This window comes from Hirundo rustica, chromosome 1 (assembly GCF_015227805.2).
Source record: "Hirundo rustica isolate bHirRus1 chromosome 1, bHirRus1.pri.v3, whole genome shotgun sequence".
In the NCBI taxonomy this organism is placed as follows: Eukaryota; Metazoa; Chordata; class Aves; order Passeriformes; family Hirundinidae; genus Hirundo; species Hirundo rustica.
The window spans coordinates 90,272,060-90,287,006 of NC_053450.1; the positions used below are offsets into that span (position 1 = coordinate 90,272,060).

Sequence of the window (14,947 nt, forward strand, 5' to 3'; positions counted from 1 at the left end):
GTTTAAACATCTAGGAAGACAAAATCCTACCCTTTGTGCTACCTGTGTTCCCTGGAGACTTAGGTTTTGATAGACAGACCTCATGGATCATACAGGTGAAGCAGTTGAATATACAAAACCTCTAAAAATTAGCAAATATTAGAAGTAAGTTTTTATTTCTTGTGAATAATTTACACACATGATAACTAGGATTGTGAAGAATACTACAAGTATGTTTTTGTATATTATGGCAATGCATCACTGAAAAAGCTGAATTAGATATAGCTGTTAATATTTCCGCTTTTATAAAAGCCCCTAAGAAATTACTAAACTCTAGCCTGGATATTGGGGCCTTAACCAATGGGCAGACATTAAAGAGCTTGGCATGATCATGTTCCAGGATTTCAGCAAAAACTTATTTTACAGCTTTTTCTTCAGATCCTTTAGTGCACTGCAGCTTCTTTGTTTTGACTGCTATTCAAGGTTTTAAAGAGGAAAACAATGCTTAATATGGCTTTTTGTCAGCAAGACCTGTTGATGGTGCATGTATTGGTGTTGCAAAGCCTGGTTGTGTTAAACTCTGAGGACGGTAGGAGAATGTCATGGGATTGATGCAAAGTCAGACTTCTCCCTCTGGGCTTGTGCTCCACACCAGTCCACAGTGAAAGTACAAGCAGTGACTAGGTGATAGGGGTCTGATGATGAAAAATGACTGGCCCATAGTAAAAAATAGGAGAGTAAGAACCCTTTTTCTTCTTCTTCTTTTTGGAGAAAATAAAAAGTTCCTCATGCAGGTTTCTGTACAATTCAGAGGACCCCATGTTTATGCTGAAGGAGGGAAAGACTGAAAAAGATGCTCTTGATAATGTCAGAAGCTCCTTGCTTCACTTCAGTGCTGCTAGCTCTACTGGGTGATATATATAGTAACTGTATGCTGTTCCTAGGGATTTGTGTTGTCTTAATTTCTAATTTGAGAAAAATGTGAGCACTTATTGAAGTAAGGTGATTGACAGTGTGTGCTGCTGTTGGGCCCAGTGGTGGCAGATGCTTATGGAAGGTTTCCCCTACAGCTTTGCCAGCATTTGTACCTTAATTAGCCTTTGCAGCTGCCTCAGTATTCAGTTCCTGCACTGTTCATGTGTTATTGCAAAGTGCTTTTCAATGGTAGGGAAGCCTCTGAAGGTTTGGGAGGCTCTGTTGTTTCAAAGTCACCCTGGAAGTTTAAGGAGGTGTTCACAGCATTCTTGATCTTCTCTCTTTTCCTTCTCCTTCCCTTTATCTTCTTTCTCTTCTGGCTGAATGTTACTTCCCCTCATCTCATGTTCCCACTTGATTCTGCCTGCTTGCCTGTTCATTTGTACCTCTGTTAGACCTCATGAACCTTTAGCTTTTTCTTCCAGCTCAGCCTCCCATCCTCTGTCAGAGCTTGGTCAGAGTTTGACTTTCCTTTACTTGCTGTGTGGCTTTCCCCGTTCTCCGTCCTCCAAAGGTTTTGCATTTTGTGACTTTCTTAGATTGCTTTAAACACACTGGTACTGGAAATCACAGGAACCATAGTGCACTGAAAAACTGAAATGAAAACCTGTTAGTTTTGCGTGGCTGCCCCAATGGCACACAGGAGACATGACAAGTCCCAGGCCACCGACCTGGAAAGTTTGGGTAAGAGTCTATAACTGTGTTGCTGCAAATGAGCACTTAGGGGCCAAGGCTGTCCAACGTATTCTTCTTCATTTGCTGTTTCCTTTTCTATGTGAAAGTGTTCCCTAAATGAATGTACTTCATGCACAGTCATATCCCTGACCTTCAAGTAAACTGTTCTGAACTGCAAGCAACAGACTTAATATGAGTCATTTATAAAAGCAAAAAATCCAGTCATCCCTATTATGTGCTGATTGTAACTTTGTCTGCTTTAGGCTGGTGCTTAGTAGCCAATAGAGAGTTTCTGAGATAATAACTATCCATTTAATTGCTTGGAAATAAATCTTTTGGTCCGTCTAGCAATTTTAAGCCACGCTCTTACTTATTTTGGATGTATTACTTCAACAAAGATTCCTGCAGTGTGATCCTTCTCCATAAGCAACTTTTATAGGTAAGGATTATCAGCGGGGAGTGTTAGTCTGTACATTCTTGGGGAAGCCATGCTATTTGATATGATCAGGAATTAATTTGATTAGTTATGTAGACAGAAATACAAGGGCAGTTTGTGCTGAGAGCAATGCTTGTGCAAGCTGATTGACTTCACTGCAATTGCCTGTGATGGGAAGTTTGGGTTGACCTACTTTCTTAAATTTTCCTTAAAGCCAGATGATTCAGACCTTTCTGGTGCCAGGGCAGACATAGCACTGTATATGGCTCGTTCCTTGAGGGGTTGTGACAGGAAGTCCTAGACTTCTGGGATTTTGTGATGTTCATGTCTATCCCGCACACTCTCAAAGGGATAGATTCAGGATATCTCAAGTGGCAGTTCCAGAAAGACTGATGTTTTCTCGGGTGCCTGAAGTTGATCACCCAAGATTTCCAGGCACCAGCAAGGTAGAAAAGTAGAAAAAAAGTAGATTTTTTTTCTCAGCATTGTTTCTTTTGTTCTTGTCTTGAGACACATGTAATTCTTGAGAAAACATGGAGAAAACCATAGTGGCATCCTGAAAGATGATGACTGTGACCTGCTTTACTGAGTTTTCTTTGCATTCAAATTGTCCAGAAAAGGCTGTTCCAAGTCCTGAGTTTATCACAGTAGAACCTTGCTAGGTTCCACCAAGTTTCAAATTTCTCTACTGCATATCGTAAATCCAGGACTTCTGCTGTATTTTCCTTGTTATTTTAGGTGAAACACTTGATTTTGTCCAAATTAAGGTTATTCTTATGAAACAACTGTAATGCACAGCTCTGGAACCCTCCTATCGCCTTCTTGGCTTTGCTTTTCAAACATGTACTTTTACTTGAAGCCAACAAAACCACAAGTGCCTGTTTTTCTATATTGTAGGAAGCAGTATAAAACTAGCCCATGATGTGGGAGCAGTTCTGCCTGCTTCTCAGCCAGACGTGACCAGTGCTTGACTTTATTTGCTCTAGAGGCTTGGACTCCTCCTCTGACCTTCTCCTTCTCTTTTTGCTGTCTAGGAGCATTTGTGACAAGAATAAGTCATATTCAGATTTTTCCCCCAGGGGCTTGCTAGACACACAGGTACACACAGGCACACTGACTTCTCCCCCCGCTGCACTGTTTTTAGCAGGCTGTGGGGGTAGAGAACCTTGTGAGGAATTATAGATGCAGCCTGATACCTGACTGTGGGTTTAGTTTTGTGAGGTTTTTAAAAATATTTTTCTGCATGTATATATAAGACAGGTCTGGGTTTGATGGAAGGAAAGCAGAAGGTGGAGAGCTGTTTCTTTATTTATGCACAGGAAGAAAAAGGTATTTTGGGGTGGTGTGGTGTGTGAAAATCCAGGATATATCGTACTTTATTCTCTCAGTCTCAAGCAGGGAGTAACTAGCAAGGAAGCTGCTACAATGATTTGAGTCTTCAAGTCACCAGTGCTGGTGAGTTTTGGTATATGTTAAGGTGTGCAGCAAATGTCATGGAAAAATTCCAATTAACTTGAATAAGCACAGTATCAGGCCCATATTTTGTAGTGAATCTTACTAGTAGAGTCTATTCCCACAGTTCCAAACACATGGGGCAAAGCAATTATCAGGGTCAGTCTGTCACATCAATGCTAAATATGATCCTTCCTAAATGGAATTATTTAATTGGCCACACAGGACTTCATTCAGATTCCTCCTTGGTTTCAATCTTGTAATTGCAGTGAGGTGTTTGGAACCACTTTTTGTTAACTTCAAGATGGCAACTATATCAAGCTCTCAGTTTAGATCATGCAGGGCTGCTACCAAGTCCTGCTTCAAGCCTCTGCTCTATCCTGTGTCTATTGTCAAGGCAAAAAAGGTTTCCATTCCATCCATTGCAGGATGTGCAATGTGCTCCAAGCCGATCATAAAACTGCAGGGCATGCCACATCAAAATTAGATACAGAAACTGGGAGTGGATTTTCTAAGGTGGGAGGTAATGACCTTGTTAGGACTGTTGTGACTAATGGCTCTGGTGCTAGGACTTGCAGTAAGCTCTGCTACAGCAAGAGCTTCAGCTATAATTTCAGCATAAAGATTGTCTTCCTTTCAGCATCATCTAATGCTAATGGTTGCTTGCTGAGCTGTTTTAGAACTCCAGAACATTGGTTCATTGCTGGTGTTTACCCCTAGCTTCATCAGGTCTTTGGGCATTAATTGCACATAGATGTTTGGGCATTCAAATGGCAGCTCAGCAACTTTCCATCTGTCCTGCTAGGTAGGATGACATCTTCCTTTTTATCCTTAAAAGTGCTTTGCCTTCAGTAGTTCACTTTTGCACCAAACAGGTGTTCCTAAGCTTATGTGTTTTTTATGTGTAACCTTTTCTGTTCACTTTCATCACACCATATGGCATCACGTTGAAGTAAAGCAGGGCTTCTCCTAAATAAGGAGAGGGCTCCATCATGGCAAAGCATGTGCACAGGATGTGGAGAGCCCTGCAGGTAAAGCAAGAATGAGATGTGTGATGCTTCAGGAGTATTGCTGAATGAAGGAAAGCCAGGAAGGGGCATTTTCATTCCTCTCTCCTTCCTTCAGTTTGCTTTTGTACGTGCAGCACTCATCACCTGGCTCTCTTGGGCTGAAGACTGCCAGGAGTAGCTGGGATTGCTGCTTAAGAATGTGTTTATAGCTGCAAAACTGAAAAGGTCATACTCTATTTTGGAGTCTCAAGTTGATTACCCCTCTCCCTTGCCCTCCCATTTTTGCTGATGTGCCACATAGTAAGCAAAAATACTGTCAGCCTAGCACCCTGGAGCCCCTGCCACGGACCAGAGTCTTCCAGCTGCAGTAACTGCCTGGCAAACTGAAATATTTGGGTACCCGGGTTTGAGTTGTGCATTGCAACTAGAAATACTCTCCACCTAGCAACAAACTCCTTTGACAAATGTCAGCTGTCCTGAGGTGGTTCTGAGGGCATTTTTTTGATAGTAAATTGAAGATATTACCAAAGGAATTACTCTGTTAGGGTCTGATTGCTGTGTTGTAGTCAGTGATCAAATTGTACATATTTCCCTCTTTACTCCAAGCTTATCAGTTTGTATCACTATGTGTAGCACAACACTGATGTATGCATTAATCACCAGAGCAGCTGGCAATTAATTTATTTATCTTTTATCTCTTTTTTATTCTCACTGGGATGTTTAGTACCATGAACAGAGGAAATAGGAAGGAAAGCAAAATATTTATAAAAAACTGCTAAGTAGTGGGACATCCCTGTAAAAACATCACTGCCTAAGTAGACTGTAAAACATGAATCATGGTGTTTTGGTTAGAAAGACTAAACTGCTGAGAAGAAGTGATGCTGCTTTGTTAGATTTGCATTTGTCTAGCATTTTCACGTGGACAGTGCCATAGCGTCTTCAGGGGAACACTACATCTCTCCAAGACAATATTTGTATTGAAGAAAAAAGGATCAGTGGCTTCCACACAATTTCTCTTGTCCGCCTATTTGTGCTGGAAGAGAGAGTGTCCAGCTCACACAGAAACCTCCAAGTTGTTCAGCTGAGGGCTGTAGGGCGCTCTTCAGGGCTATTCTGACTGGCGTTTTGCGCAGTGCCACAGCTTAGAGAAAGAAGTAAGAGGGAATCTTCTTTTCTGTGGAGTGGAGAATGCAGCTGAAAACTTGCCTGCTCTTTGAGGGCACAGTGTCCCAAAAAAGACTTAGCCAAGTGATCTCTGACATGGGAAGACATGGTGAAAGGTGGGAAATTATGGTATGACACTCTCAAGTCTCAGAGATTTTGATTCCGGTAAGAACCAGTATCTCGGTGGTTATCTGTTTAAAGGGGATGCTGCTTCCATTTCTTCTTTGTGGACAATGCAACTGGCACTCTCCTTAATGGCAAAGGGTGAAAGAACTGAAGGTACAAATGGTTTCCCGAGCTTATAGAAGAAGCAAATGTGGGCTGGGAACAGGATGCAAGTTTGTTGATTCACTGTCAAATAACAAATTATCTGACATCCTGTTCATTGATTTTTGTTGTCCACTGTGCAATCAAATTATGCCAAAGTTCATAGCTGTGTACTGAGGCAGTAAAAGAGTTATTAGACTTTTTTCTTTTTTTCACTTATCTTTAAAAAGGCAAAGCAAGTCCTTTTCTGCAGGACTACTGTAGTGCATACATTTTACATTATTTGTCCTGGAACTGATTAGCAGTGGCAGTTTTCACCATAATTAAACAGATCATAATTAAACATATTTTTGTTTTATGCGATATGGCAAATTCAGATTCTCTGTAAGGCAGCTCTTAGGATTGAAGGCAATTTGCATGTTATAGCAAAGAGCATGTTACAGGAGACGTACTAGCAGATGGCTTTAGGGCTTGTTTGCATTCAAAATACATAGCACCTGGAAGTGAAAATGCTCTGGGCTTTCTCCATGGTAATTCTTATTCACCGGTTATTTAATCCCCAGTCGTCCACAAACATGTCACAGCAGCTGGGTTTCTGCAGTGTCCTGGGATCTGCTTGTAAAACTCTGTCCGCTCTGGTAGTATTTGCTGGTTCTTTGACAGGAGTACATGTGAGGCTGGACTAGAATGTAGGTGATAATCTTCTAGTCTCTGCCTGAGAAAGAAGCTGCTTCTGTCCCTCTCTAGAAGTTGTTTGGGCTGGGGAGATAATACCAGAGTCAACAAAAATACAGTGTTTGGATATGAAGTCTATTTTCAGATCCAAGCTGAATTTTATGGCTTTAGAATCAAATGAGTTGCAAAAGGAGGGATAAATACTGTTGAGGTAAAATCAAGTGAAACAAAAAAAAATAAGTCTGGACTGAGTGAACTGTTTCGGCTAAGCCTTATGAAACATGTTTTTCCTATTCCCCCTCTCACTTCGCTATAAGCAGTAAGTCTCTGTATTTGAAAAGTTTGTAATCTCTCTGTGATATAAAAACACAGAGAACCTTAGATTATGATTTCATAAAATTTGTCTGAAAAAGAGAAACATCAACATCACTGTTCTTTAGACAAGTTCAAGACCTCCTGAGATATCAAGAGGTTGTAAATAATTTGTTTGAGGTCACAGAGGGAGGTTGCAAAAGACTGATGACTTGACCCAGATTTTCATGTTCAAAGTCTTACCCAATTCCTGAACTACAAGACCATTTGCCTTACAAGACCAGCTCTGCTGGTCTTCAGCTCTTCTGCATGTATGACTCTAGTTTTCTCTCTTAAGACAGGTGAGGCACAGAACTGCCCTGAGACAACAGATATGATATTCCAGTTTTGAGTTCACCCTGCATTTCATTAACACTCATATTTCCCAGATTTGGGGAAGCTGACATTTGAATGTGCTTTCCTCTCCTGACCCATTTCCGTAATGCAGCAGTACTGAGTACCAGTGACAGCTGTGAACTCTAAGCAAGTTCAGAAGGTGAATTATGATCATGTCTTCCACTCACCTAATTATTTTCTGAATCACAACCAAACTAAAGGTGTTCTCAAAGGCAATGAATAAGTTAGAGGGAATTTCACTGCGAGTGTCTGACCGCTGTCTGACTGCTGGAGGAATCAAACTCTTCTCAGCCTTTACTTTCAAAATGCCTGACACAGCAAACAGCATCTCAGCATCAGGCCTTCAAAGGGATGGCTTTTCATTGCATTAACTCAGAACTACACACTACACACATTTGGGGAATTCACCTGCTTATTCCTGAATAATTGTGCATTCCCTGTTCTCTTATCACTTGTATGAAACAGGTAGGAATTTTAGATGAGCAACACATGCAAAATCAAGTCCTTTGGGGCAATACATCACCTGAGGTGACTGACTATTCAGCATAAACCCACATACACAGCCCAGTGTGTAGGATGCTTGTGTGGCTTGGTGACCAGCATAATTCTGCTGAAAGCCTGCTTCAGTCTGTATTTCTGTGAGATCTGATAGCACCTAGGCTGATTTGTGAACTCTACTGAGAAAGTAAAGCCTTGCATTTGTTTTCAACTCCCAGAAGTGCCAGGTGAGAAGTCAGACCTGCATCAGAATGACACAGAACAAGTAGGTCAGCGGTTTCATGGCATGCATCTTCTGTGTGCCTGTGTGCGTGTGTGCATGCGTGAACTTGAGAAAATGGAAAACCATAGCACTGAATCCTTAAGTTTCTGCTCTGTCTTCTTTAGGCAAAAGTCTCACTGACTGTTTTGTGTATAGTTGAAAAGGATCAAAGCTGTTTTGTCCTCATGTTGCAGTAAAACACAGGGCAACAAATGGGAAAGAATTGGAGAATGAGTGAATTTCTTCTAACAGTGAGTGAGGGCTTTGGCTAAAAATAAGGAGAATAGCGTTATTCTCTGTCGTGTTTCATCTGCCCCAATTGCACTCTCTCTGCTTAGTGCCTGCCAAACTGATAGCTTGCTGAAGATTTAAAGAACCACCACTCACATTCCTGTAATAGCAGCCAGAATAACTGAGGTTATCATCTCTTCTTCAGGCTTTCCTTCCCAGAACCAGCAAGAAGCAAGCATCTTCACCCCCACTCCTCTCATTCTCATTCACAGGCACTGTCCTGAGCTGCTGCTTTGGCAGGTTGGGCAGCTTGGGTTGTTTACCATGCCATGGAAACACACAGCATTTTGGGGGCAGCTGGACAGTAAGGGATTGACAGCGTGTCTGGCTGGAGATTATAATCTTTTTCAGGCAGGCGGAGTTTTGGAAGAGCAGGCAGCCTGGAATGATGAGGCTGTTCTCCGGAGCAGCTGCAACTATGTGCAGGAGGCAAGGGAGACAAAGAAGTTCATCGCCCAGATACGCAGTCGCGAACTGTGGGTCAGCCTTTGCCGCGGTGGAGCAGTGCCCCTGCAGGGGCTCTTGGGCCGAAGTCACCAGGCGGTGCCAGCCATTGTCCACGGCTGCCCTCTTAAGCCCTGCACGAGCCGTACCAAGCACCTTATCTGGCTTTTATAAGGAGCAAAAGGGGGAAAATCAAGAACGGAAAGCGGGTGGGGTTTGGTTTTGCTGGGACAGCTGAAGCGGAGTGCCCCTGTGCCCTCTTGAGCCGCAGCCGACGATGGAGAGCCGGGGAGGAGGGTTTGCAGCCCGCTGCCGGACAGTTCTTTGTGTGTACATCATTAATTCCGTGGGACGGGCTGCGCTGCCGTCCCTATTGCCGTGTTCTGCGCTGGCAGAGCCGGGCCGTGCTCGCCATTCCGCAGGGCCGCGGCCCGGGGCGCTCGGGGGCCTGCGGGGACGGGGGAGGGCGTGGGAGAAGGGGGTGCAGCGGGAGCGGGAAGCCAAGGGGGGCTCTGCCCCCCGGGTGTTCGCAGGCGGCAAGGTAGCCAAAGGTGTGCCGAGCTCCGCCGTGCCTCCAAATGTATCCGGCTCCCGCGGCTAAGGGAGAGGCTCGGAGCGGGGACACGCTGAGCATCCTCTAGCCCAGCCCGAGGGATGGGTTAAGGAGCGGGGTCGCGGAGGGCAGGCAGCGAGGCTCAAGGCAGAGCTTCTGCCTGCTCTGCCTCCCGCCTCCCCCTCTCCCCCAGCCCTCCCCTTCATCCCTGTTGTGTGTGGCAGCTAAACACCGAGGCGAGCGGGAGCGGATGGCGGATTGCACGCACGCCAGGCAGCCTGGGATGCTGGCTTTTCCTTCTGCCGGCTGCTGGCAAGGCTCGGTTTCAGACATGAGTGGAGAGAAACCTAAAAAGAAAGCTTTCTATCTAGTGAGGATGAAGCCACTGAAGGAGCCCACCGGCACCACTAACAACAATGTCTCGTTTGTGATACAGTATCACATAGGCAAGGAGATCAAACACATTTGCAGCAACTGCAGTCGCGGGGAGGAAGCCCGTGACGGTGAGTGCCGAGATCCTGTGGGTGTAGGAGCGAGGCAGGGGAGCGCGTGTGCTTGCTTGGGGGGTGCGCGGACATGTGTGCGCTCCCGTCGGAGCCTGGGATGCTCGGCTTGCTCCTCCACAGATCCCAGGGAAAGAGGAAAGGAGGCGCGGGAGGAATGCGCTGGGCATTGATTCAGCCTGCCGATCAGGGAGATGCCAAAAGGGACAGGTCCCTTCATTTGCCACAGAACCTTTGTGCTAACAGTTAAGGCAGTGCTAACAGTTAACTCTTCTCGGGTTTTTTTCCCCCTTTTCTCCCCAGTTGCTATAGAAATTGCTGTTTCTATTGATTGTGTTTTGTTCCCAGTCTTAAGAATTTTAGATCAGGGGGTTTCTGCCTTGATACATCAACTTTTTCCTTGTCGCGCTGCAATAGAGTTTGCTTGACTCAACTGAGTATCTGGAAGGTCTGGTTTAACAGGAATACCACTAGTGTGATTTTCATCGTGCTATCAAATGCATGGGGGAAATTGTATTTTTATTGGAATTAATATAGTGCTCTTCAGACACCTGTTCTTATCCCTTCCCCTTCTCTTTTGGGACTGAACAAAACCTCTAGAGGTTATTCAGAGAGTGACGGTGTAATCAATCACAGGTGTTGCTACAGGTAAGTATATGCTTTTTATGTTTCTAGGAATGCAAATATTTGAAGGCAACAATGACAAATTCTTTGGATTTTGCCAAAGTCAGCAATTAGCAGAAGCTGAGACCTAGGAGCAGCATACAAGCATTCAGGCAAAAAATAGCCTCACAGATGTTACTTCACGTTCTTGTTCAATGTTGTATTACTTTGGTTTGCTGCATGGATTTGCATGTTATTTAGGACTGAAGGCTCTCGACTTAGGTCCCTGTTAACTGATGTGGTATACAGATCTCATTTTCCGAAGGTCAGGGAAAGACTTTTTTTTTTTTTTTATGATAAATTTGAATTTGAAATTGTCATTGTTTGCTGAGCTCAGGTTCTTAGTAGTTGTTGGCACTTCATTTTTCAGCTTTTGTCATTAAGGTTAGTATTATTACTATTATTAATAATAATGTTTTCATTAACCAACTCTGCTTTCATTTGCTCTGTGCAAAAGAACAAAATATTATTTGGGATCTCATGGTTCTTTGTCAACCACAGATGTGCAGTTTAACAAAGTAACTGTCATTTTGCTAATGTATCATCAGATTTAGTATCCTGCTAGTGCCATTATAGTTTCTTTGATGAAAAAGCAGCTAAAGCTGAACAGAATTGCTTTTGATGAAAAGGAAGAACATAGCCTGAGAAGCCTGGAAACCCAGAGTGGGTTAAGCACTCCTTCTGCTTATGCCGTGACAGCTGAGGGAAAAATCTGGTGAATGCTATGTAAATTGTTGAGTGTTTCCTTTCCTGTTATGTGCTGCTACTGACAGCAAGCCCTGCAGGTATTAAAGGAAGGGCTATGTCCAGCAGTAGTAGTTACTTCACAGTATCAGTGTAGTTTATTTATCCTTAAAAGCAAATGAAGCCATTTATAAAAACATGCTTTTCTAGATTAATTGAATTAATTAATTGAACTAAAACTTAAATGCATCAACATCTTTTGCTGAGGTTTTTTTGGAGCTTTGTACTCAAAATCTTAGCACAGTATGAAAAGAATGTGCTTTCCTTCCTTTTAAGGCACACGTGTACACATGGATGCATATGAATGTATAACTCCAGTTACTTGTACCTCTTAGCAGACTAATAGGTTTGTATTTTATGGATTTGTTTCCTTTTCTATGTTTGGTTATTTAGCTTCAAACCATTAGATACTCCAAGGGCAGGATATGCCTCTTGGTAGGAGATAATCTAGTAACCCTAGAGAGGCAAAGAATGGAGCAGAGAGGCTCCCAGCTAGCGGGATTCCTGAGCATGTCATTGGTTTGATTTTGCCCCCTCTTTCTGTGGGGTAGGATTTCATTCTGCCTCATGCAAATGACAAAAAAGATTATAATTTAAAAAGTAACTAATACCAGTACAGCCTTCATATTTTTTCCCCACTAGCATGCGCAGCTATGAGTTTCTTTCAGAAAGTAAAGAAACTGTAGTCCCAGCTATGCTGCCTGGGGACACTCACTGATTTGACTGTGGCACATTTTTCAGCATTGAAAAATACTAGGGTTTTGGGTTTTTTTCTGGTGAATACTGATTCCAGATCTTTTGGTGTTAGGAGGGAAAGGATGATATAATGAACTGAAATTATTTTATATATATTGTAACTTATTGTATCAGACAGACCAGGTAAAAATCTGTGACCAGCTCAGATACAGAGAAACCTGTCGGCTTCTCAAAATGTCTGTGCATCCTCACAGTTGCACAGCCTAAAGAGCACTTAGAAAGGGGACCACTTACTACTTTTTATAAGGGAAATGCACAGCACTTTGCAATGTGAGCACCGCCACCCTCCTATTCAAGTTGCATATAGTTTATATATGGTCTTGCAGGCCTGTAGCTGCTCTAGTGTACCCAAGTGTTCTGTGTGGGTCCGTGACCTGAGCAACTGTTGTATTTGTTGGAACCATGTACAAAGACTAGGTTTCAGTCCCTATGGCATAGGCAGATCAGTTGGATACATTGATTTAATGCTGAAATATCTTCCAAATCCTGTTATGAGTCCTGGATTCTAGTCATTGTCTTACTCTACATTTTCATTGTTCTACTACACTAGGAGAAGGAAAATTTATGCTGAAACTGAGGGAAATCCTGCAAAGATCACCAACTAATCTACTGAAAGTCATGTCTAGGAGAATACTAAAAGAGATAGCCATGAAACTGAAGGAAAAGATGGAAGCATACACTTCTTGGAAGGGAGGTCATGTCATTTGGAGAGAAGTTGGTGAAGGAATTTGACGGTGCAGATGGGCTCACTGAAGTCCTTTAGGGTAAAAGGAGTTGGTGTGGATGCAGCATTTTGATGAGGTTAAAAAATAGGAAGTGAGGAGGTCAAAGAGAAGCAGGGAGCTACAGTATTAAGATGGACGTGGGAGATGCTTTAAGCATTGGACAGAAAAGAATGGATATATTTAATGCTAATTTAGTTGCAAAATAGAAAACAATGAGAGAAGTCTATAAAAGCACCAATATTGAAAGGTTGGGTGACAGAATAACAGAAACAGTGTTGAAAATGAAGTGGTGAAACTGTACATGAGTGAAGAATGAGATATTCAAGACAGGATGCCAGAGGGGCAATCAGACATGGTGGACTGAACCGAGAGGGAGAGGTCAAGTGAAGAGATACGAGCCACCTCCAGGAATACAGGAGCAATCAGTGCTGAGCGTTGAAAGCTGAGGGCTGTGAGGGAAGTGTTGGGAGAAGCAGAATGGTGAAGAGTTGCACAAGTCCCAGAAAAAACATACAGGAATTGAGGAGACAACGTAAATTGTCCGTAAGTTGTTCCAGAATCATAAAGAGGAATGAAAAAGCTTTCTGAATGTAAATGTGGTGAAGTCACTGGTAATCCAGTGGAGCAGAAGGAGCTAGAACTAGAAAAGATCAAGGTGCACTGCTATACTAAACATCTCCTGGTATGTACAGAGCACTTCTCAGTGTGCTGATTTTGGTGATCTCTGTGAGGGCTGTGATAGTGCTAGGGCATAGCAGATGACATGGCTGATGAGCTGGTTTTTACTTATTTTATACTGAATACTGACTGCAAATCTGTGTCCTACTGAATTCTGAGCCTGGCTCTGGAACATGCTTTAGAGACATCTCTACTTCAGTGTAGCTGAAAAGAACTGTAGAGACTTCAAAGACACCCAGAGATGACCTAACAGAAAGAGTGAGTGGAACAATTGAAGAGTTTTGATTTTTATGCAGAAGATCTGACAAGAAAACTTAAGTGGAAAGCAGTTAACTTAAGAGTGTATTGGAAGAGAAGGAATTCACAGAGCAAAATGGTTTTTTGTCACTGTCAAATGGGGGTTCTCAGCTCAAGGGTTCTCTGCAGAGTTATCTCTGGGCAACTTCAGGCATGTCCATCATGTATCACTCTGTACCCAAGCTCCTTGTCTGTAAAATGGTGATAGTAGGATTTCCTTCCGCTTGTCTGCTGGTCTGTAAACAGAGCATGAGTCCTTTAGTGGAGAGGGAGAGGAAAGGACTGTCTCTTGCCTTTTGCATTCCAAGGACTCTGGGGCTCAAGGTTTTTAGGGTCTTTAGGATCAAATGTAGTGGAAGTACAAATAATATTAAGAATGAGCATACCCTAAAGGTTTCGTTCAGAGCTGATGTTCAGTCTACTTATTATGTGCTCCTATACTTCATGGTTTTGCTATTTAAGCAGAAATTATTCTAAGATCTTACGTATGCATGAAAATCAGCGTGCACTGAGATAGATTGCGGTAGGAATTCCAACACTTGTTTTTCTGCCGCTGCCCATCTTGTAGAGCTTCCAGATAAATAACTTTTCCAAATGGAAAAGAGAAGGGTTGTGTATGTGGGCTTATTCATATGTGTGTATGCATGTGTGATTCCCACCTGGAACTGAAGACTTACTTATTTTAGATGGGAACTTTGAGAACATTTACTTTAGCATCGCTTAAGAGATTATCTCTGAGGTGATTGTATTGCTTCCCACAAAAGTAATTACTAAATTAAATAGTTATCTTCTAGACAAACTTTACGCCCTGCAAGAGCTGTGTATAGGAATAAGTTCTACTTCACTAATTCTCACATTATATCAGACAGTAACTGCTCTTCCATTACCATTTGCAGAGTGAGCCCAGTATGTTGCTATGAGGCATTGCAGTCTTTTACAGTGGTACCTGTCAAAAATCATGAAATATTTTGGAATGAAAAAACTAGATTACATAGAACAGAAAAGTAGGTAAAACAACAGCGTACCTGGTCTTGTTGTGAAGCATGAGAAGCTGAAAAACCTTTGAGGTTTGAACAGCTGATACAATTATGCAGTGTGTGTCTTTAGTCCCTGAGGGATAGTTACCATAAAGAAAGAGGCAAATGGGGGAAAGGCATAGGCTTTCATTGCAGAGTGAAATATGTCTCCTTTG

General features: G+C 42.7%; 1 protein-coding gene across 10 annotated transcripts in view; it reads left to right on the forward strand.

The window, feature by feature from the left end:
• PHACTR1 (phosphatase and actin regulator 1) overlaps positions 1–14,947 on the forward strand; it is a 305,882-nt gene that overhangs the window by 150,604 nt on the left and 140,331 nt on the right. Inside the window, exon 1 of one of the 10 annotated variants that reach the window (XM_058421589.1) lies at positions 9,141–9,162. The exons of 6 other annotated variants lie outside the window; for them this stretch is intronic. Coding sequence is in view for 1 of the 4 variants with exons in the window: in XM_058421582.1 (XP_058277565.1) it covers positions 9,640–9,892 (253 nt within the window). In the remaining 3 variants the exon portion in view is untranslated. Of the gene's footprint in view, positions 1–9,140; positions 9,163–9,639; positions 9,893–10,084; positions 10,138–10,388; positions 10,541–14,947 lie in introns of those variants that run through there. 3 more of the 10 variants (XM_058421582.1, XM_058421590.1, XM_058421586.1) reach the window with 3 other exon arrangements.